Here is a 23366-nt window from a genome sequence, read left to right as displayed (position 1 = left end):
ATGCCACACAGTGCTATGCTCATAGGAGGACAGGAGGAGGCACGTGGCAGGGATAGGCCCTGGTACCACATCTCTGGCATGCTGCAGAGAGACCAGGCTCCTTTGCTGTGTTGCATCCCTACACGTGCACATGTCTCCCTTCCAGTGACTCTGTTGACACCAGAAGGAAATACCACATTCTTCCTCTGGTGCACCCACTGAGTCTTGCCTGCTTCACACCAGGTTTCCATTCCTGTTCCAAAATGCTGGCAGGGAGTTACCTGCCTGTCCCCTGTGCAGTGCCCGAGGTCCACCTGGCACACGGCGGTCTCTGCCATGAGGCAAGGACCTGCCCATGACCACACCAACTTTGGATCTGCCTTGGTTGTGAGAGGAGGGAGCTGACCCATGGCCATCAGCTGCCTTCTGGAGGAGCAGACAGTGCTACTTAGCTGAAGCAAGAGCTCTGCTTTATGAATGTGTCTGCGCATGAAATGTTTCTCTCACCCTGAAGGTCTTTTCAAGTTTAAAAAAAAACCCTCAGTTTTGCAGTGGAGCAAATGTCAGGCTTTTTCAAGTTTTTTTTCCAGAGCTGAACTGGGCACCATAGTTGGAGCATTCTGCAGAGCCCTAAATTCTCCTCCTCCTTCTACCTAAGGCCAACTTGCCAATTTTGGATCCCATTTTCTCACCCCCAAAGCAGAGAACCCAATTACAGGGTGAATCACCTTGTTACAGAGAGCACTTTTGCTTACAGCAAGGACTTCAGCCTGGACTTCTGTCTTCCAGATGAGCGCTCTGTTACCTGGGTGGCAGATGGTCATTCAGAGGAACACCTCTGAAAGCCTTCCTGCCTTTGTGATGGTCACAAGGACCCCACTGCCGTGCTGCTGGCTACACTGTGGGTGCTGGAACAGTGGAGTGAGTGCTGAGCTGATGTGGGGGACTCTCTCTTGTCCCTGAGGTGTTTTGGTGACAGCTAGCTTGTTTAGTAGGACCAAGGACCTCTCTCCCCTGCTGTGGGGTCAGAGCATCCCATCAAATTTCTCTTATTTCCTGACTCCTGTGGATCACACATTTTGCTTTGTGCCTGAGCAGCTCCTCCCATGTACGCAGACAGCTGCCACAGCCCTGCAGAAACACTTAGCTCGATGTTTTACTCCACAAGCACCCTATATTTTGTTCCAAAGCCTGCCTGTAGGCCTGGGAGTAATCTTACTCTTGGGGTGAATATCAGGAAAGCCTTTTGTTTGCAGGTGGATCTGACCTGAAACAAAGGCCGTGCTTGGTGCTGGCAGGCTCACGCATAGCGGGCCCTGGTGGCACCAGTCCTCCAGGATCCCTCCAGGAGGTGCAGTGCAGTTTGAGGGAACACTCTGTCAATAGCCGGGAGGACAGTACAATTATATTTTGTCCTCAACTATCGACACAGTGGCTCCTAAATGCCTCCTCTCTCTGTGTTATCTTCACAGGTCACCTTGGTATTCAGATGGTCTGCGACAGAGGAAGCATGAAGGGAGGAGGCTAAGTGCCAGTGGCGGAAGTCACACTCCGAAGGTGATCTGCTGTGACCCCAAAGCTTTCTGACATTTTTTTGCCTTGATTGTGATAGAGAGGAAGAAAGTCTTCTTCTTCTCCACACAGTGTAAAGCTCCAGCCAGGTGCCTCCCTCCAGATCACAGAGTGCAGCTGCAAGGGGCTCCTACCTGCTTCCTGCATGGAAGTGGCCCTGGGCTCAGTCCCCAGGGAGGCCTCAGCCCCTTGTGCAGTCACACACAACAGCTAGGTGTAGAGCTGATGGGGTCAGACCCATAGCAGACCAGTGCTAAAGCCTCTCACTTAATTTTCTCTCAATGAGGTTGCTCGGAGATCTGTTGATAGAGGCTGTGATGTGTGTGTGATACTGCCTGGTTAGTGATGCCGAGGTGGGCATCATCGGGTACTGTAATAAATAGCAAGGTGCCAGTGTCTCCTAAGTAACTCATTCACAGTCATCTCTGCTGCTGATAAAGCTGTTAAGCTCTGCCTTCAGCCATCTGTTTTGAGTTAGTTAGGTTACTGTCATGACAATAACATAATAGCAATGCTTGACAAACTCTGTAGGGTCTATTAATCCTGGTTTTGTACCAGATTGGGCTCCAAAGTGGCTCAGGTTTACAAGAGAGCATCTTTGTTCAGCAGTGAGCAGGCTTTGCTGCTGTTTTTCTTCCCCCTAACTGCAGAGCAAATTGTTCCTGCTGGCACTTGGAGCCATGGGTTTCAATGTTGTTTATGGACTTCTATGCTCTTTGTATGTGCCCGACTGTAGAACTGTCTTGCACAGAGGATTCTCTTCCACACTTTTAACCCTAAGCCCACACTCGGTGACAAAGTGAAGGCAGCAATTAAAAATAAAAATGCAATGTGTATAACTACAAACAGGAGACAATGCTGCAGTCAATATTTATCAGGAACCCAGAATGCATAAGGTCAAGAATAGAAGTGAAAGACAGCAAGGAAAAAGCCATTGTTGGCAAGGGAAGACAGCAAGAGCAGTATTGTAAGTGAAATGGTGGAGTCTGCATCCCAGCAATTTGCAGTACCACCTGCAAAATGTGTGGGAAGCCTGGCTGTCTCCTTCAGAGCAATGTCCCACAGCTAGTTGGGCCATTGCAAGGAATCAAAGCATTTGGTGGCCCAGCTGAGGTTATTGGTCCAGTGGCATTGTTGCTGACTTTCAACTTCCAGACATCAGTCTGCAACAACTGCGTCTCCCTCACAAGCCTTCTGCATTCTATTTCAATGGCATCCTAGAATTAATTAAAGCCTTTAAGGCTTGTAGGTGCTATTTTAACTTTCCTTATCTCTGCTGAAGACTGTGACTTTGGGTGCATAAGCCTTAGGGAGTTGACTGTGACTGCTGTCCTGCAGTGTGGGTAGGGCTGGCTGTAATGAGTGGTCCTCCCTTGTGAATTTGAGCCCACAGTGTAACAGAAAAAGCTCTCTGTGGAGATTTTCAACCCCATGTCATGGCCTGGAAGCCATGCTCTCCCTCAGCCACATTTTTGTGCTCCAGATTGCTGCCTTTGAAGCATCTGTGTGAAGCATCTCGTTCATCCGATCTCCTATCAGGGAGAAGAGCACCAAAGCCTGAGGATGGCACCCCTGGGTCTGGTGCCTTGAAGTTGCCTGGAAGCCTTGAAGTGGGAACAGTCTGTGCTCACATTTCTGGATTTGGTTGTGGATCAAGGCCAGAAAACCAAACTACAAGAATGGCCCTTAGGTTTCACTGGGAAAGATTAACCAGTTCCAGTTCTGTGAACCCAGAGTGTAAACGAAGGGCAGTACTTTTAATTCCTGGGGTGTCTTGACTGGAACACTTTTAGTAAGGATTGCAATGAGTCTTTCACTTCTGCCTTTTCGTCTTATTAATATTAAATATATCCAAAAACTAGCTTAGTGCCAACAGGAATGATGTACTGATACATGCTACGTAGCAGATGATACAAGATGGCTGCTTATTCCTTCCTGGTGCTATGGCTGTGTAAAACAAGACGGTACTGGCTGCAGTCACAAACGCAGCAGGCGGGTATCCAGCAGTGGGTATGCCCTGCTCACATGGAACACACAGCTCCTTTCCCCTGCATAGCCCCTTACCCCACACGTTGTGCATGTTTCTATCCCTACTCTGGAAATAAAGCTGTTCTGTTTCCGTATCACTTACACTGTCAGTCTTGATAGCATCACTTTTGATGGTAGAAGTGTTTGGATCGGAAGGGATCTCTGGAGTCTCTAGTCAAAACTGTCACCCATAGTAGCACTGTTGCCAGCATTGCTTGCCACCTGCCATGGCTTTCTTTGGCTGAGCCTGGAAAGTCTCCAAGGCTGGAGAGTCCACAGGATCTTTGGGCAATTTATCCCAGTACTTCTCCACTGCCCTGTCTTGTTCCTCTCTGCCTCTCGCTTGGCCATCGCTGAACCAAGAGATCCCACTCCCAGATTGCTTCATTCTGCAGTTTCCTGGACTCTGGTTGTGTTAATCTGTTTTCTTACCCATCCTTCCGAAATAGCTGAGCTGTTCCAACAATGTGAAGATACTCATCTGAAATGAGCCTGCTTTGTTGTTTGTTATTATCTCCCTCTTAACAAGATTTATTCGCCTTTAAGAAACCACGCCTTTAATTCATGAATCTCAATTAACTCCAGTGATGTATGAGATGTGGTTTCAGTCCCTGTCTGTTTGCTGTGTAGAAGAAGCAGAATGGCCTGGACTTGGTTGTTGCTCCCTTTCTATGTGAGTCCTTCCAGCAGGCAGTTTGAATTACATCACACACACATAACATAGCGACTTCTTGGTTCCCTCCCAGACAATTCCCTCTGACAGCAGGTGTTCCTCTCTGCATTGCAGATTGCTGCTCATCTCACCCTTTTTAAAGGCAGCAGTGCTTCAGGGAGCTCTCCCTGCTCTCATGTTGGGAATTTCCTTCTAGCTGCTTCGTACAACACAAGGATCTATCCCAGGTGTAGACTTTGTGCTGAAACTGCTGGTGGGCTTCCACAGACTGCCTGATAGCTGTCTCATGAGAACGCTCCACCGTGTCAAATTCACACCAAAGAAGTTTCTTTCTGATCTATACGTGGCAACAAGAAAAAGCACCTTTGTTTAGGTCAGTGCAGAGTAGTGTTAGCCTCTTGCAAACTGGAGAACAAAGAACTACACCTCTGTTGTTCTGTTGCAGCAACATGCTGCAATCTCATTTAGAAGGATGAACTTTGCACTGGTGTGCTGGCATAGGAATCTCATCATATACAACACACAGTAGAGATTTTATAACAGTTCTGGCAGCAGCACAGGCTTCCAATTTGGCAGCCATACAGGCGTCCAATTTTCTGCCCCTTTTAATTTGCCAAAGCAGGAGCTGAAGACCATGCTCCCATCACACAGCTGAACAAACCACAGCCCTGGCTTTCAGTGTGTAGGATCAGCATGGGGCCTCATTCCACGTTCCAGTCCTTCCTCTGCAGCTTGTCCTGTTGTAGCAACTCAGTCCTACCTCCACCAGCTTTCAGCCTGAATCAGAAGTGCCAGCTGCAGTGTGGCTTGTTGGAGGAGATGCTGTTGCACGTGCTGCACATGGCCACGTGTTGCCTATGGCTGTTTACACCTGGGACAGATAGCAAGATTAATAGTAGCATGTCTGTAGATGCAGGGGTGTTTGGGGATGGCATTAGCTAAACAGACTTCTGAGAACTTGTCACTTTGTATGTATTTGGTAGAAGGCAGCACTGTGGATTAGTTTTAGCCTTTCCCTGTGATGCCTATTTGCAGCTGCCATGCACTAGATGTGCTCTGGAAATGCATTTTCAAGCTTAGTTTCACTGAAAAGGAAGGTATTTCTTGCATTCTGATGAGAACCTCAGCACAGAAATTGCAATTGGTTGAGAGATTCTCTTCGAAGGCACACTCCTATCTCAACCAAAGCCCTAGTGTAGATGCTCCCATACTGTCCAGCTAACCAGGGGCTCTAACGCTGCTGGCTTCTATGATGGAAATCTTTGCTGTGTAGTATTTGGGAAAATTCACAACAGCAGTGGGGAAATTAGCAATAGCAGTGTCACGGTGTGGGAAATTGATTTAAAAAATAAACTTTATGGCCTGCTAAGGTACTGGGCACTGACCAGCTAAGGGCAGAAGTAGATGAGAAATACATGGTAACAGTGTAATTTTTTCTTCAATTAACATAGACAAATTAGCTGATACCTTTCCAAGGATAATTGTCAACAGAGAATCCTCACCTAAAATATTTACATGGGAACTGTTGAGTTTCAGGCTGAACCACTGATTGATCACCTGGGGCAAGGACCTGGTCAGCCCTGGGAGCACAGGTGAAGGCAATTCAGCTTTGGAACCAGAAGGGTTTGAGCCTGGCTGCACCTCTCAGACCTCATTTGAGGGCTGACTGCCACTGGGGAAGGATCTCTTTTGGGAGATCCTTCCTTTGTGGAGTTTTCATCTATGAGCCTAGATGTTCAGAGACAGGTGAGCTGTCCTTTTTCCTTCCCTTATAGCATTTCTGTTGTGTTAGTCCCTTTGTTATCGCACCTCTTGTATCACCATTCCATTGTGTTGATTTTTTCTGATTGTTACAGACTCGTTCATCGAAGTTGTGGGATAAAAATGAAGATAGTTGCTAATAGAAATAGGAGATGTCGTTGGATAAGGACATGTCACTTTGTAGAAGTATAGATAGCCTTATGAAACTCTTTATAAAACAGCTGTAAGTCTCAAGATGTCAAAACCAAAAGACATTGCAGCAAGAGAAGTAATGAGTTTGTTTAGTTCATTAAGGGGAAGTTGAAGTTCTTCCATATCAAGATCTATTAATGTTTAAATGATGAGACACTAGAAGTAGAAAATGGAAAAAATGCTGAAGCTAAACCTGCACAAATTCAGAGGCTGGGTAAGGCACAGCCTTCAGAGTGCCAGGGCTTAATTACTGGAACAGATTGTTATGCATTATAGAGGAGTTCCTGCTTAAGTCTTCAGGCCCAAACTGGATGTCTCTTTCTGGAAAATGTGCTGTATCTGTAACAGAAACTCTAGATTTGTCAGAGGATTTGCATCTGAAGGTTTCTGGCCTGATTATGCAGAAGTTAGTCTAAGCTATCAGAGTGGTGCACTCTGAACTTATCGATCATGAACCTTGCAGACACAGTTCTTGTTAGAACCTCATAAAAACTAAATGTGATGACTTTTCTGATGACGTCTTTGTCACTACATGCGATGACTTTCAGTGACTCCGTCACCTTTCTAAGGTGTGTTAAGTGTGTGTTCTTTATAGGAACCTTCTGAAAAGGTAACATGTAGGGGCTAAGTTGACACGGGGGGTTGGGCGCTCAGCCATCATTTTAAGTGCTGTAGTTCAGAATGTTTGTTTGCAGATCGCCTCTTCTAATCCCATGGGTGTACAGCCCCCATGGCTATCTAAATCCTTACTAGTAGATTCCTTCTGAACATGGGCAAGACAATCACAAGCAGCAGGGTGACTCCTTTTGTGAGGATCAGCCTTGTCCAGTGTGCTAATACTGCAGTTTCCCTTAGATTGCAGCAGTTTTTTTTTTCACTCTTTGTTCTTGTTTTGGTTGTTGTTTTTCCAGTAGGCTAATAAATGTTTATATTCAGTGGCTATTATCTTTCATTTCAGCTGGGAGTGTGATTAGTGTGCATCCTCCTTGTTTTGTCTGCAGCCTCCTTGGAAGGACCTATGAAAACCTGCTGGCTCTTCTGCAGTTCTTATCCCTCACCTGTTTTGGGACATCCTTTGTGTGTGGGTGCACCTTGTTCTGCTTCTCGTTTTTAGGGAATGAGCTCTTAGTTGTAGATAGTTCATAAGGAACATAGGAATTCCTCACAGCACTATTCATCCAATCTGTTTGAAACCTGAGGGAAGCATTGGAAATCCAAAATTGTGACTTTGCTGAACACTTTCCTTTTCATTTCTAGGTCCTCCTATTGAGCCTCTGGAGCCAACCAGGCCTTTACCGACTCTTCCTGTTCGCAGAATTCATTCCACTTCAGAAAGAAAACATGAGAGACAGCCTAGACCTCCCAGTCCTCCTCTAGGTGACAGGCCATCTCCTCCTGGCACAAAACCAAACATCTGTGATGGCAATTTTAACACCGTGGCTCTCTTTAGAGGAGAAATGTTTGTTTTCAAGGTACTAAAAATTATGCTTATTCATGAAGTTTTCTTTAGCTTTGTTCCTGAAAAAGACAAGTAGATGTATAAGGTAATTAGAGTCACTTTTGTCATGCTCCTGAATGAAGCTCTGAGGCTGCGAAATGAGTAACATTAGAGGGAAGTGTAAGCAGATTGGTTTTGTAGTATTTAGAAACCGTGCCTGTTGGGATTTACAAGCTAAACAGAATTCCCAGGCAGCCTGTTCATCAAAAAGTTAACTAGATGCATTGACAGAGAATTTAGACATCACCAAGCTGAGAAGGGACCCACCTGTAAAGCCAGAAAGCAAAGTTAGTAATAGAGCAGCACTCAGCCTCATGACCTCCAAGATGATGCACGCCAAACCCTGGGCTTCATTGTACTTGAAGGTCTTGGAGAGTTTGTATCAACCTTACTCACAGGCTGCAGCCAGGGAAGGTTAGGCTTTGGTCAGTAACCTATGTTAGAACACTTTTGATCTCAAAAACCATGGTCCCACTCACAGCTTTCACTCTGCCCACTGGCTGCGAATGTGGAGAGGGATAGATGTGAAAGGTCATCAAATGGACAGACACATCAGCCACAGAAAACACCTGAACCAGGCTATCCTCTTACTCTTTCCGGAGCATTCACTACAGCTTTCACTAATGATCTCATATCAAAAGGGATATGTAATAACTTGTGCCTAGTGATTGTGTGAAGCTCACAACATCATTTGTGGTAGATGCTGGATGGCTGTCCTCAGGTCAAGTAGTTGAACACCAGCTGTACTGGGCCAAGCGTGACATCTCAGCAAGGAGACACACAGAGGTCACTCACAAATGAGTTTGTAATACTTAGAGCTGTAGACTTCCCTCTCCCTGCTCCTTATTCCTCTCATTCTTTCTACCCTTTGTCAGAGTCCCAGTAATCAACTTGAAATCATAGATTCATAGAATTGTTGAAGCTGGAAAAGACATCCAAGATCATCCTAAAACCAACGTTTCCCCACTAACCCATGTCCCTCAGTACAACATCTAAACAGTTCTTGAACTCCTCGAGGGACAGTGACTCAGCCATCTCCCTGGGCAGCCCATTCAGCACCTGACTGCAGTTTTGGAGAAGGCTCTCTGTAGGGCCTTCCTACCTCCAGGCAGATCAACACTTCCTGCCAACTTGGTGTCATCTGCAAACTTACTGAGGTTGCACTCAATGACCTCACCCAGATCATTCATTAAAGTTATTGAACAGGGCAGACCCCAGAACTGACCCCTGAGGATCTCCACTGGTGAACTTCTTGCCCCTTTGGCTGCCCTCCGCCCCATGAAATGCTTCCTGCTGGAAGCAACCTTCTCCAACACCACTGGAGAAGGTGTTGGGCAGCACAACCAACAAACTAGGACTTCTTTCTTAGATGATTACAGGCTTAGGCAAGAATTAGTAATGTTAGCTGCTGGATGTGCAGCCTGATGTGACTGCAGGCTGAAAACAGTCAGTCTGAAGAGCTTTCTGATTTTTCTCAGGATCGCTGGTTCTGGCGTCTGCGCAACAACCGGGTGCAGGAGGGATATCCCATGCAAATTGAGCAGTTCTGGAAAGGTCTCCCTGCAAAGATTGATGCAGCCTATGAGAGGTCTGATGGAAAATTTGTTTTCTTCAAAGGTACAGTATATTGCAGTACAAGCCTATCACACCTACCTTACTTCACACTCCCACAGCGTTAAGGTGGTGAGGACAGGTTCACTGGATCCTTCCAAAGAGGGCATTTCAAGCAACCAGTGTTTCCCAAGCCACTAACCAAATCACCAGATTTGAATTCCACATCAAAGGGCCAGAAAAGATGTGTTGCTACACAGCAGAAGCAGCCTCTCTCCTTGCTTGTATGTTGGGTGTGGAGTACTGTGGAGCAGTGCAGGGCACTGGTGCTGCACAGCCTCCTAAGGTTTTACTGCTAGCCCTTGTGCCATTGTATTCAGATTGTATTCAGATGCTCTCCTTCATCTGCTACAAAGGAAATTGTGCGAGTCAGCTGCAGCTTGGGTTGCAGAGTTCAGCCATAAGACCTCCTACAGCCTTAAAAAATCTCTCTATGCATGCAGAAGTGCCTGGGTGACCATTTGCCATGCCAGCTAAGTCATGCAGGGCTCCTTTTCTCCTCCTTACAGCACTAGCAAAAATGGTTGCTTGGCAACATCCCTCATAATCTTTTAGTCCATTAAGAAGGTAGGTGGTACAAGTGAAAAGAGAGGCTGCTAGGACAGACCTGGCCTTTTCTTACACATTCTTCGTTTTTGCTAATGGGTTTTGGTTGTACTAACAGCTGAGCCATATATAAGTGTCCTCCTTTGCTTTCTGCCTTCCGGTGTGACAGCCAGTCCTTAAAATATTCCTTAGTGTGGGCTGGCCTTGCCAGGAAACTCTGCAAAGCTAATGTGGTTCAGTGGATGTTGACTTCCATCTAACGACAAGAGAGATTCTCCCTGAGGAGCAGGAGCTGAGGCTCCTGGCTGTCTCCTTGGACACGTTATGGCAGCGTTAGACCCTTTCCAGATCCAGGGCAACCAGAAACCACATTTCATGACAGGGATGAAGGTTTGGTGCCCTGGTCAGAGGAGCTTGGGGAGATTTGGGGAAGAATGTAGCCAGCATCCTTGAGGGATACCTTGTATTCCAGCCACTGCTCATTGACATCTGTAACAGAATGTTACAGGTGAGGCATCAGTATGGTGTGTTGACTTACAGAGCGCGTGGTGGCATTTAGGTGAGGTACATGGCACTTCAGTTATGTTCCTGTCCTTGCTCTGGTCTAAGGGAGACACACTGCTGTTTGCTGCAGCCAGTGCAACGTGAGCTTTTGCTGTTATATGTGCTCACATCTTTTCTGAGGTGCTGGGAAAATGTGTTAGGGGTGTTTTCCCTAAAGAAACAAAATGCTTATCCTTATGTGGAGCCCACAGCAGTTCCCTTCGCTCTGATAGTTAGTGAAGGTGATCTGTCACTGAAAACAGGTTGTAAGTCAGAAAAGCATTGCCATGCTCCTGTACAAAAACATGTTCTGAATTACTGCACGTAGCTTCAGACCTTCAGCTCGATAAAACGTTTTAAAACCAGAGGAGGCTCAGAGAAAGGCAATGGAAATGGACTGGCCTTCCTACTGCCTTCCTACAGGGAACAATTAAATATCCTAGAGCTCCTTAGCCTGAAGGAGGGCTGACAAAAGCAGGATGTGAGAGAAATCTTTTAAATAAAGACTGGCCTAGAGAAGATGAATGGGAAGGAGTTGTCTAACTTTCCAAACCAAGAGCTAAGGAGCACCAAATGAAATTGAGAGGTTTCAGGTTTAAAATTGCAAGGAGAAACTTTCACATAATACAGTTAAGTACAGTACAGTTAATCTCCACCATGCTGTGGTTCATGGTGGCTGTTTTACATTTGTATTGCTTTAACTACAAATTCTGCACATTCATTCATTGCCTGTATCCCTGTTCAACTCTAGGAGATAAATACTGGGTTTTCAAGGAAGTGACAGCAGAGCCAGGATACCCACACAGTCTCGTGGAGCTGGGGAACTGCCTGCCCCGGGAAGGCATCGACACGGCTCTGCGCTGGGAGCCTATGGGCAAAACCTACTTCTTCAAAGGAGACAGGTACTGGAGGTACAACGAGGACAAGAGAGCAACGGACCCAGGGTACCCAAAGCCCATCACTGTGTGGAGAGGAATCCCTCAGGCTCCACAAGGAGCTTTTATCAGCAAAGAGGGCTGTATGTATCTGCAGTTATTGTACAAATTACATAGATAACGGCTTGTCTAGCCTGGGAGTTGGGTTGCTGGATTTGGGGTGTTTTGGGATTTTTGGTGAGGTAGGATTCAAGTCTCAGGCAGCCCAAGGTCACACTGACACCTGTGAGTAGGGCAGTCAGGTTCTTCCCTTATCCCAACCCAGGCAGCCTCTTAGGTGCTAAACCACAGCCAGTTCTTTGGGATGGGAAAGCGATTTTTTTTTTCTGATTTTACTTCCTCAGCAGCCCCCACCTAAGTTCTTTTGGGCCGTGATTATGAGCTACATTTTTCTGTTTTCTTATCTGTAGCTAGCTCACTTTCTGTCTCCAGCCTGCATGATGTTCTTTGAAGTTAGCCAGGTCCTGAGCATGGGTTTGGACTTCCATAGGTTTTCTTCCTACATTCTCTCTGTGGTATGAAGTTTTCTTTTTCACTGATCATGGAAGAGTGATTAGGAGAGGAGTCTTGGAGTCCCTTGGGGAGATGAGGGGTACTTCAGACATCTGCTTGTTATTAGCAGCAGGACTGGGCTGTTTCTTAACAACACCCAACTCTTCCAGATTCTGCTGTTTAGAGGACATGTTTTATTTGGCATTTGGTCTTTCAGACTGAGAACAGAAACCTAAGTATCCATCCAAGCATTATCACAACCAGGCACCGTCATTCTGAAGACTGTTAATAGCTTGGTAATGACCAGTGTGTATTTACAGATGCTTTAGTTTAAAACAAATAAACAAACAAAAAAACCACCAAGCAAACAAGCAGAAAAAGAAACAAACAAAAAGGAAAACAAATCAGTGCAGAACGCTTTAAGATGGGGAAAGTGAGCAGCTTGTCTTGGCCCAGGGGAGTGGTGCTCTGTGGACAACATGGCACCCACAAGCCAAGGCTGGGGCTTCACCTTTTAACCAAGCTCCAAAAATGCCTGCATATCTTCCTGGTTTTGGGATGTGTGTGTTGTTGGCTCGGAGAGCTACCACCTTGCAGCCTTTCAGGCTCTCTGTACACCCTCATGCATGCAGAGTTTAATCAGTTGGAAATAGTATGGTGAGAACTATTCTGTTTTGTTTCCTAGTTTATACCTACTTCTACAAGGGGAAGGAGTATTGGAAGTTTGATAACCAGAGGCTGAACGTGGAGCCAGGCTACCCCAGGTCAATCCTCAAAGACTGGATGGGCTGTAACCAGAAGGATGTTGAGCGAAGCAAAGACAGACGCCTCCCCCACGACGATGTGGATATTATGGTGACAATAAATGATGTGCCTAGCACTGTAAATGCAATTGCAGTTGTGATCCCTTGCATTTTGTCTCTGTGTATCCTTGTCTTGGTGTACACGATCTTCCAGTTTAAAAACAAAGAGGTGCAGCAGAATGTTGTGTACTACAAAAGACCTGTCCAGGAGTGGGTATGACACAGTCAGCTGCACATCGACCTGATAAGGATATGGACAAAAAAAAAAGATGAAAAAAAAAATGCATTCAAAGCCTACCAAACAAAACTACTTCAGTGACTTATAAAGTTTTGGACATCCTGGGACTGAAAGCAGCAGGAAAACTGGAAAAAAGACAGGCGGTGTGGAGCCTCGTTCCTTCTTAATGCCTCAGTCGTGTAAGTCTTGGTGTGCCATTCTCCACAGGCCCACTCTGCAAACATCAGAGACTTCAAGACAGGTTTTCTTCAAACTTCTCAGCTATTTTGGGAAACTTCTGTCAGTTCCCTGCACCAGTGCTCCCTGTTAAACCCAGCATTCTCCAGTGTAGCTAAACCACCTCTGAACAGAACCATTTTTTTAATAGCTCTCATAAATGAATTAAGATCATGAAACCTTTGAACAGGAACAATTCAGTATCGTAAGCAGAAGACATTCTGATGCTGAGCCATTCTAAGAGATCTTCTTAGTTTATTACAAAAACCAGGGCATTAACCTGGAAACAATTTTCCAATACCTGCTGGTCAGATGTTTTGTACATTCATAACTAATCAACGCTGCCACTCAGCACCGTGCACGAGGAACCATTCAGCCCTCCAAGAGGTCAATGAGTGCTGAGCAGAAGCTCACCAAGCACCAAACCAGACACCATAAATGTTACTTGGCAACATCGAGTCCTAATTGGGACAGTCTGAAGACAAGCTAATTGCATATAACAGCACCAAATATGGGAACACACGTTTTTGTTTTGGGAGCCATTCGTGAAAGAATGATGTCATATGATCTTAAGCTCCCATGAGCCAGAAAGCCGTGGTTACCAATATAATGGAAAATGTATAAATGTAGACTGCACTCTGCCCCCGTTAAGATGCTGGGAAAAGATGAATTGTTGTTATGTGGCATGTGTAACTAGATTGTGGAATTTGTACGTTGGGTTTCAGGAGAATGGAAATGTTTGTTTGGAGTGAGATCGTCAGTTTGTTTTGCTGAAATAGTCAAGGTACAGTAAGGATTAGGCCTGTTTATAAAACAAAATCCAATCCCTGTAGATGTTACAAACATTGTCTGCCTTTGAAATTTTGTTTTTGCTCACTTCTTCACGTGCAAATATTTGGCAAGGACCAAAGGAAGCATGTCACACAGTAGAAGGAGTTCATCACTAACCGCAGTTGACAGAGCCATAAAATCAGGCAGAGGCTAAATAAATACCTGAGCCTCCAGTCAGTAACTTTTCACAGCCCTCTTCTTACAATGGTAGCTTCTGCTTATCTCTGTGACGACTGCAAAAGGTTTGGGATGTTGTGTCCTAACCACAAGTACAGCCTATTTTGTTGTTGACACTGACAGTCCCACCATGTTAAATAAGAGAAGTCTCTTGCAGTGCAATCTTGGTTAAGTCCAGCCCTCTATGAAAGTGCCATTCATATAAGCATACGAACTGCTTTGCACGCCCACTGTAGGGAATAGGTGATTAGTGTAAGCCCTCTGCCTATAACTGAATGTTATTCAGTGCAATGGAAGTGCAATGCACAGAATGTCCAGGTAGTTTAGAAAAGTACAACCCCATAATATCAGCTACGAAAAAAAAATCCAAGGATTTTTATTTTCTTGACAAACATGCTATAAGTATTTGTAATTACAATTATGAGGAATGAAAAAGCAGAAAGATTGTTTGCATTCTGGATTTCTAACTAGTGCTCAAATATTGCTATGATGAAGCCAGATAGACCAATAGGTATTTCATAGTGAAGCCCACTAGGACTGCATAATGTGGTCTCCAACTGTATTTTGTCTCTCATGATTAATTTCCATAGCCACATTTTTTATTGTTTAAGCATAAAATGTATAACAAAGATATTATGAAATAAGTGAGAAGCTAGTAGATGCAAAACTGAATCTTAGTGAAAAAATGTGGTAATGTCTTATGATGGGTGAAGGAGTGCAAAGGACCAAATGAAATCAGAGCTACTAATTAGACACCCCCCATACACGCTACTCCCTAAGTTGCTATGTGTACTATTTATGTGGTAGAATGCACACTATGAATGCCACAGCCACATGGCACATCGAACTCATCTGTACGCTGCCATCTCCTCTGGGACTGTGACAGCCCGAACCTTTGAGCAACTTCCAACAGCCATCATTAAAAAAAAAAAAATTTACAACCTGGAGAAATGTCTGCTTTTGTTCTTTTGGGTTTTTTCTCCTCATGCCTAAAGGTTGGCTTTGCTTCCCTTCAGGACTTCATGCTGAGTATCAAGCTGTGCAATGAGCACGATATGAGGGGCTGTAGGAAGCTCAGCTGTCTGCTCACAGCTATGTGCTGCCTTGCAGCACAGTGCCTGCTGCAGTAAGGTAAGCCTTCTGCCCCACAGAGCCAGAACTCAAGAACTGCAGCTTTAAGGAACTGAAGAAATTGGTACCTTTTCTAACTACCTCCTGATTTGACTCCTAGTGCACGCTCACTTTCTAGGGGCAGGTTACATATTGGTGTGTCCATGTAGGACACAGCTCCTTAGACTCCACATGTCCAAGCTCTTCGCTGCCTGATGCTACACAAGCACATCATCTGAGTATCAACCCAGCACGTCTCCCATCAGCATGGGTAAAGCATCTCCCAGACAGGTGGCCACACTGTACTTCTTGTCCAGAAGCACAGCACCAGGACATATTGCCACCACAGGGGAGGAGGAACATCAGTGCTCACCCAACTCTAATCCCACAAGCAAGGGGCTCTCCCAAGCGTGTTCTTGGCACAACACTGCTCTGCAGCATGGCCATCTGGGCAGCAAGAGGGGTGTCCTGGCACACCCACCTGAAGCACAGCAGTTGCAGCTCCTGCAAAGAGCAGCCCCTCACGTACTCTGTTCTGCACTCAGTATTCTCTACTGATTTATTCGTTTTTGACTAGCGTGAATAATTTGATCACCAGTAAAGTTAGTTCATTTTTCCAGGTAAGTTTAAGTATGCTGGGATGTGTCAACCATCAGTCAGAACAGAAGTTGCCCTCCACTCTAAGAGCAGTCAGTTGTTTCTGCTTTGTAATCAGTCTTTAAACTTCAAAGGGATCTTCTCCTATCTCCCACCTTCCCATCAACACATCAGTCAGTTCTTGTGCTTACAAGTGAGAGTGAGGCAGTCTGAGCAAACTTCACTGCCCTGCCCCAACTGCACACAGCTGAGCTCCCTCTGAAATCCCAGTGAAAGATCCAATCATTTACTCTGACATTTTCCCCATCCTCTGGCACATACATGAGCCTCCCTCCCACAGGATTATCCGGGATCCTTAAAAGCCTTTGGCACAAAACCCTGCCAAAAGCCTCCTCAGAAATTCAGAGATTACAACCAAACTTTAAATTACTCCATAGGCCTTATGAGACATGACTTGCACTTAAAGCATCCAGTTTATTGCTGTCTCGTGATGTTTCTACTGATTTCATTCTGTATTACAGTTTCTGTTAATTCTCCTTCCACATAGGTCCACCTTCCCAGTTCAGAATTCCCACAAACCTTTTGTTTAGAACCGATACTGTATTTGCCACCTCCCAGTTCCCAAATTTCAGTGCAAGTTTCATTGGAAGTCACACGCCACAGTCAGCAATCCCTCTTCTTGTCTGTCTCTAATTGGCATATTGCCACCCTCACCAGCATCTCAGAATCCTTCTCACTAATGGATCTGCATTTCACAGAAACTGGATTATTTTTCTTGCTTAAGCAATTCTAACGCATATCAAGATCACTAATACAATCTAGGATTTCTGCCTAATGATTGGAATGAGGAAGAAAAAAACCCCACAAAGCTAGGAAAAAAAAAAAAAAAAAAGGGGTACAGTGTTACTTATTTACAGTTGGTGACTCCATGCCAGCAGGCACAGCAGCAGTCAGGCTCTTTACCTATTCCTAATAAGAGAGCCCTGCAACATGACAAAAGGCAATCAGCTTCTGATGCTAAACACTGACACGGAGGAGGAGAGATGGAATCAGCCAAGAAAGGCTGTCCACTACATTAAGGGAGCTACAAATCCCAGAACCTGTTAACTCTACAGCTCCTCTGCATCGCCATTGCTGCCAGGCAAGGGCAGAACTCTTCAACAGCAAGCCCTCAAAAGTAGAAAGTACAGCTGAATGCAACAACCATTTAGAACTTCGTTAATTAACCTTTGCCTCTAGGGTAACTCAAGTTCACATGGTTCAACTCTTTCTGATTTGCTGACTTCTGTGAGTTTCTCAGGGACGGTGGCCAACTCCCATGGAGAACACCTAAGCCCATCAGCAACTGCATGTTTCTCAGTGATCTTTTGCAGATGTCTCAGAAGTACCACACAGGTCTGACATCTGCAAACAACAGATCAAATCCCTGGAGGCAGTCACAACTGGCTGTTAAGTCCCTGGTTTGACTTCTTTGAGAAACTCCATTTTCAGTCAGAGCTGATCATTTCAGAATCAGCAGCCCCATGAAAATAGCTACAAGTCAGGGCAGGACAGCAGGTGGTGCCTTCTGAAATTTCTTGTGGCAAGTTAAATACTATGTTTTTGGTACAGGAAATACAGGGGCTCTTATGCCTACCTACAGCAGAAACACCAAGAGTATGAGAAGAAAGAGTGGGCAGTACCACAGATGTGCTGAAACTGCCAGCTGCAGAGCAGAATATTAATCCTCTATTTAAGGCAAAATTTTCTAGTTATCAGTAACCAAAATCCAAACAAGTGAATATTGTGGGCTAATTTAAAGGCCTCAGTCAGCATCACAGAGAAAGTACAGCTGAAGAAGAAATGAAGAACATCAGCAAAGGGATAGAGAACATTCCATATTTGGAACTCGTGAAAGTTATTTGCCATTTTTTGCAATAATATTTAGTTTACAAAACATTACAGAAAAGGTGTTTTTTTGGTAGCCTCTTCCTGGTGCTAGTCCTGCAGAAACAAAGATCTAGAGGTCTGTAATCCAAACTGCAGCTTGACTCTTCACTCCTTAGGAGCTTCTTGAATTGCACGAACCAACACTGCTCACGCCAAGCTGAAGAGACAAAACAGAAATGAGATTTAGCAGAAAAGTGCCAGAGTGCAGAACACACTTCAAAACACCATTATAATCAGTTCTCAACCTCCAGTCATAAAGGACCATCAGTAATTTCCTTTCCTAAAACATAAATCTGTGAGAAGACTGAAGGAGGTCTGGTGACTGCTGACAGCCAGCTGTAAGAACATGCTTGTCAGGCTGGCAAAGGCAACACGTACACTGTCTTGTCCTAGTAGTTACTAAAAGCACACGTTTGATTGTGCTCAGAAGCACCAAGCCGTTAAATAGGAACAGTGAAGGGGTAGCTAAGAACTCTTTTGAAGGGTTCTTCATTCAAGGAATTCCTTACTCTTTCCCTATACCATAAACCACTCCCATACACTTCTATAAGAGCAGAGAACTATAAGTTACAGTGGTTTGAGTAGCTCGAGAATACACCTCTAGGATTATGGCAATCATCAGATGAACTACAATCAGTCGAAAGCCCAAATGAAACTAGTTTTCACATATATAGGCTCCTAAAGCCTGCAGAACTTTTTGCATTCATCAATGAATGGGAAAAGTCCAATACCACCACCAGTCCTGACTATGAACAGTAACTGTTACACCTCCCATGTGTGACTTCAGTGGCTTATCAGCTACTATGATAAAAGAAATCTTTCTGCAACAAAATAATTCTCATCCATAACCCAATAAAAGCAAAGAGGACACTTCTTGGTTTTATCAGTATTCCACATCATGACATCCTGCAGCAGGCTGGTGGCTGAGCAGGCACTGAGCACAGTGAAAATGTACTTCCTGGTCCTGTGCTCTCCAGCAGTCTCACTTGAGTTCTAACTCCAAGAGGAAGACATGCTGAGATGAACAAACTACTATTCCCAACTATTCCTATGTGATCTCCAGTTCTGGATAATGGGGTGAAGGTTTCTTCCAGTTTCCAGCAGCGCAGTGAGCAGCACAGTCAGAACCTTCCCCTCTCTCCCATTTTGCTTTATTTATTAATTGTAACTCTCTTCTTATTATTATCTTATAGTCTTCTACCGTCTGTAGCAAATCTTTTATCTCTCCTTATCTGAGTGGGGTTGTTTTTCTTTCCTTCTCTCCAAAAGAGGGACAGAAGGGTGAAAGGGGCCACCCCCTCCCCCCCGCCCCCTCTTTTCCCTATCATGCTTGAAACTGGGACAGACATGAAGAAGAGAGCAATCAACTTTGAGAGGCAGCTAGTTTTACAGCTTCCTTGTACTGAAATCCTCTCTGATTACAATTATACAGAGCTGGATCCTCCTTACCTGTCTATCAAGGAATCTCTCATGTTGGTAGCAATAGTACTTGGCTGAGCTTCATTCAGCTTGAAGATGCTCTCAATGACAGAGAGCTCAGTGCTGGTTGTGTCCAGCCCACAGAAGGCACACCAGTCATTTACAACCATTCCTGCTCCAATAACCTCACTGCCACGGTTTACTGTCCCAGCCTGGAAAATAAACAAAGTGGCAAAAGTTGGCATGGCATGCTGATATCAATACATTTTATTATGCTTCCTTACGCAGCCTTTAACTTCTGGAAGAAAAGCCTATGAGATTCAGAGAAAAACAAAACAAAACAAAACAATTGTAACACCCCATCATGAACAGGAAGCAAAAAGGCAGAGCAATCCCAGGATTTAAAAATCCAACAGTGCAGACACGGGATTTTATTGCTCAACTCTTTGCCTTTGGCCAAACCACAGACCATTTCACACTCTGCGTGAATGAGTCATCTCAAATTGCATAACTCTGGCAGAACCTTTCAGAAGCAACCTGAAGGTTCTGTGCATCTTATTCAAACACAGAAAAGAAGGGGAACACGCCTCAGAAGACTGCCCTTCTTCGGGTCTTCTCCTCACCTCCCATTTGGGACATCCTTACAGAGAAAACAGTGTCTGGGAGCCCATGAGAATGTAGAAACACTAAAACCACAAACTGTGATGGAAGGGAGCCGTGAGAAAAAACACACCTCACAAGCCTTACCACAAGTGGGACCTGCAGCAATGAAGACAGTTCATCCTGATCCTCAATGGAAGTTTTGGGATGCACAATTCCTCCTTGGTTACTAAATACACAGTAACTTCCTACCAGCACCTGATCTGCTACTGTTTGTCTGAAAACTTCAACCTTCAGTACATCTGCCAAGATCTCTTCAGTTTCCTGCAAACAAAGAGAACAAAGTCCTCAGCAAAATGGTATTGTACAAATTGAAGTCATAGTATTCTTTCAAAGAGTAACCAGCTGGGATCCTCCCATTGAAAGCCTGTCCTCACTTTCACAACCCACTGCAATTCAAACATTACAGAATGCTCTTACTCTTCTGGATTAACCTGCACATAGTGAGCTGCAAGCCAACACAACTCTACGAACACACCCCACTGAGCACTGCTCTTCCTCTCCTCTTTCTGCCCTGCCTTTAAGTTTTTATACAAGAGTTTCTATTTTTCACTATGGACATATACACCACTACAGTGTTGGCAGAGACCATGGATATTACAAAACTTTCAAGTAGGTCAGTGACATCTTGTAACTACTACTACTACAGTCCTGGCCAAGCTTTCTATGTTCTTTACATACATGCACACTATTGCTTCAGTTTTACAGATGCAAAGCTAACTGCATCTCACAGTACTCTTCCATATCCCACTCCTTTCTTTCTACAAGCACAGATAACTACAGTATGCTCATGCAGTATGCACACTACATACTTAGGACAGGATCCACACCTACACGTAAAGATAACAACAGGAAAAGAAACGGATCGACTGAAACTGAGTCATAAGTTCAAAATCCAATATTGAGATTTCTCTCCTGAGAGGAACGGGAACAGGGAACACAGCTTCCTACGTGATGTTAGCTCAGCTGGTGGCACAGCTCTTCTGGCATTCACACTACTCACAGTAATCCCCAAATAGCTACAAGCTGAAATTGCAACCTAGGAATAATTTCAGATGTATCCACACTGAATTCAGAAGCCATATACCCTGTCCAGATCCGGATGAACAAGAGCTACGTAGTCATTGCAGGTGGTGACATTGCCCAGCGCTGAGAGCCGCTCCTCCACTCGCTGAATTCGCACGGAATCTGGGAGGCTGTTGCGGATGTGCTGAAGTTCTTGGTCTGTTGTACTGCTTGGCACCAACAGCCCATGCCTGTTCCCTAAGATGACCCAAAAACAAGAAAAGGAAAAAGAAAACAAAGAGTTTCACTTTAAAGTAATTTCAAAAAAAAGCAGATATTTCCACTGTGCTTACTACTTTCCTGATGCTGACACAATGGCTTGGGGCCCCTGCCCTATCTACTCTTTTCAAGCCCAAAATTCAGTCCCACAGAAATAATGTGACCATTTATTAATACAAAAGCACAAGTGAGGTGGAAAACGAAGATAAAACAAAGATTTAAGAATATAGACAGGTTAACTGCACTACTTTTATCCAGCCTTTTCAATAGGATACACAAGGTTCCAAACAAAACACTTTGGAACGATTTCCCCCAAAGATGCTGTCTGCCCCCATAGAGCCTACACATCGTGCTCGTTTTTGTTCCTTTCCTTGAGCAAGACTGTAAGACTGTGTGAGCAGAGACCTTCCAGGAACAAAAAGCAAGCACAAAGTGTGCTCTACTAAACAGCGTGTCAGCAGCCAGTCATGGAAAGACCTCTCTTTGACCTTCACATCTGGAATGCTCTCTCCAGCAATGTTTCTGAATCACTGACCTCCAAATGAAATGGAACAGCTTCTCCCTGCTTACTACAAAACCGATTTATGCACATCAATGACCTCTCTTCAGGTCCTGACCAGTAGGCACTTCCTGCAAACCTATTTCGGGTGGCTGTGTTTGTTTTATTGTTGGGTTTCATCTGTTTGTATTGGCCAAGCTTTATTTTCTTTCACTGTATCAATGGACAAGGGAAGAGGCACTGATGGCATCTATTTCAACTTCATTCTGACACAGCAGCCCACAGCATCCTCCTCTCCAAATTGGAAAGATACGGATTTGATGGGTGGACTCTTCAATGGACAAAGAACTGATTGCAGGATCAAGACTAAAGAGCAGTGGTCAATGGTCTGGATGGAGATCAGTGATGAGTGGTGTCCCACCAGAGTCAGTGCTGGGGCACCACTTTAATATCTTCATCAGTGACACTGACAGGGGAACCAAGGGCACCCTCAGCAAGTTGGCTGATAACACCAAGCTGTGTGGTGGGGTCAACATGCTCAAGACAGGACGCCATCCAGAGGGACCTACACAGGCTGAGCAGTGAGCCCAGGTGAACCTCATGAGGTCCAACAAATCCAAGTGCAAGGTCTGCACCTGGGCCGAGGCAACTCCCATTACCAATACAAGCTGGGGGATGAAAGGACTGAGCAAGCCCTGCCAGAAAAGACCTGGGAGTACTGGTAGGTGGGAAGCAGTGTGCCCTCTTAGTCCAGAAAGCCAATTGTATCTTCGGACTGCATCAAAAGATGTGTAGCCAGGAAAGCAAGGGATGGGATCTGCCCCTCTGCTCTGCACAGTACTCACCTGGAGTACTGCATCCAGGTGTGCAGTCCTCAGAACAGGAGAGACATAAAAAAAGCTTTGACAGTGAGGGTGTTGAGGCACTAGAACAGGTTACCAAGGGATGAGGTTTATGCTCCATCCCTGGAGACTTCCAAGACAAGGCTGGATAAGGCCCAAGGCAATCTGACAGAGCTGTGCTGTCCCTGTTCACTGCAGGGGAGTTGGACCAGATGGCCTTCAGAGGTCCCTTCCAACTCTAACGATTCTAAGATTTACTCCAGCTTCACAGCTTTTCCGCACGATGCAGTCAAATAAAAGCTCCGAAGACAAGGAGCGCTGCCCTCCGCCCAGCCTCCGCACTGCAGCCGGGGCCCCTCGGGGCGGCACGGGCAGAGCACGGCCCCGCCGTCCCTCCGCTCCCACCCGGCCACCTACCCACACACATCCTGCCGATGATGCGGCAGCCGGCGATGGAGGCGTGCACCACCGGGATGGTCCCGAAGAGCTCTCCCTCGAAGACGCTGCAAGAAGAAGGCGCCGTTAGGAGCGGGCGCAGGGCTCGGGGAGGCCGGGCAGGGCCCTCGCGGCTCTCTCACCTGTAGAAGTTCTCGGAGCCGCCGATAGCCACCAGACAGTAGGCGTTGGTGAGCTTGGCGAAGCAGCCCAGCTCGTTGTTGTTCTCGAAGCTGGCGCGGACGGCCATGGCCGCGATCTCGATCGGCGCACGGACCGATGGACGTCCGGGAGCGGCGGCCGCAACCAACCCCACGCGGCACGACCGCTTCCGCTTCTGACGGCGGAGGGCGGAAGCCGCGGGGCAGAGCGGCCCGGAATAGCCAGGAGGAACAGCGCCCCCTGCCGGCCGGGAGGTGCTGCCTCCACGCCTCCACGCCTCCACGCCTCCACGAGGGATGCGGGCATCCGGCTCTGCGCCGGCACGGCCAGGCAC

General features: G+C 45.8%; 2 protein-coding genes across 2 annotated transcripts in view; one reads left to right on the top strand and one right to left on the bottom strand.

The window, feature by feature from the left end:
- Positions 1-13996, top strand: part of MMP24 (matrix metallopeptidase 24) — a 43583-nt gene extending 29587 nt beyond the window's left edge. Inside the window, exons 6-9 of the mRNA XM_031556594.1 lie at positions 7463-7677; positions 9182-9320; positions 11155-11421; positions 12516-13996. Coding sequence (XP_031412454.1) covers positions 7463-7677; positions 9182-9320; positions 11155-11421; positions 12516-12853 — 959 coding nt within the window. The 3' untranslated portion in view covers positions 12854-13996. The remainder of the gene's footprint in view (positions 1-7462; positions 7678-9181; positions 9321-11154; positions 11422-12515) is intronic.
- A 446-nt stretch (positions 13997-14442) lies between these two features.
- On the bottom strand, positions 14443-23217 carry EIF6 (eukaryotic translation initiation factor 6). The gene is made up of 6 exons (XM_003211897.4): positions 23014-23217; positions 22853-22938; positions 20898-21073; positions 19898-20074; positions 19181-19362; positions 14443-17888 (listed from the first exon to the last, which is right to left on the bottom strand). Exons 1-6 carry the CDS (start codon positions 23118-23120, stop codon positions 17879-17881), a joined length of 738 nt encoding a protein of 245 aa, XP_003211945.1. The 5' UTR covers positions 23121-23217; the 3' UTR covers positions 14443-17878.
- Positions 23218-23366: the final 149 nt, after the last annotated feature.

Source organism: Meleagris gallopavo, chromosome 22 (genome assembly GCF_000146605.3).
Source record: "Meleagris gallopavo isolate NT-WF06-2002-E0010 breed Aviagen turkey brand Nicholas breeding stock chromosome 22, Turkey_5.1, whole genome shotgun sequence".
Classification (NCBI taxonomy): Eukaryota; Metazoa; Chordata; class Aves; order Galliformes; family Phasianidae; genus Meleagris; species Meleagris gallopavo.
This window is presented reverse-complemented; position numbering and strand designations above follow the sequence as displayed.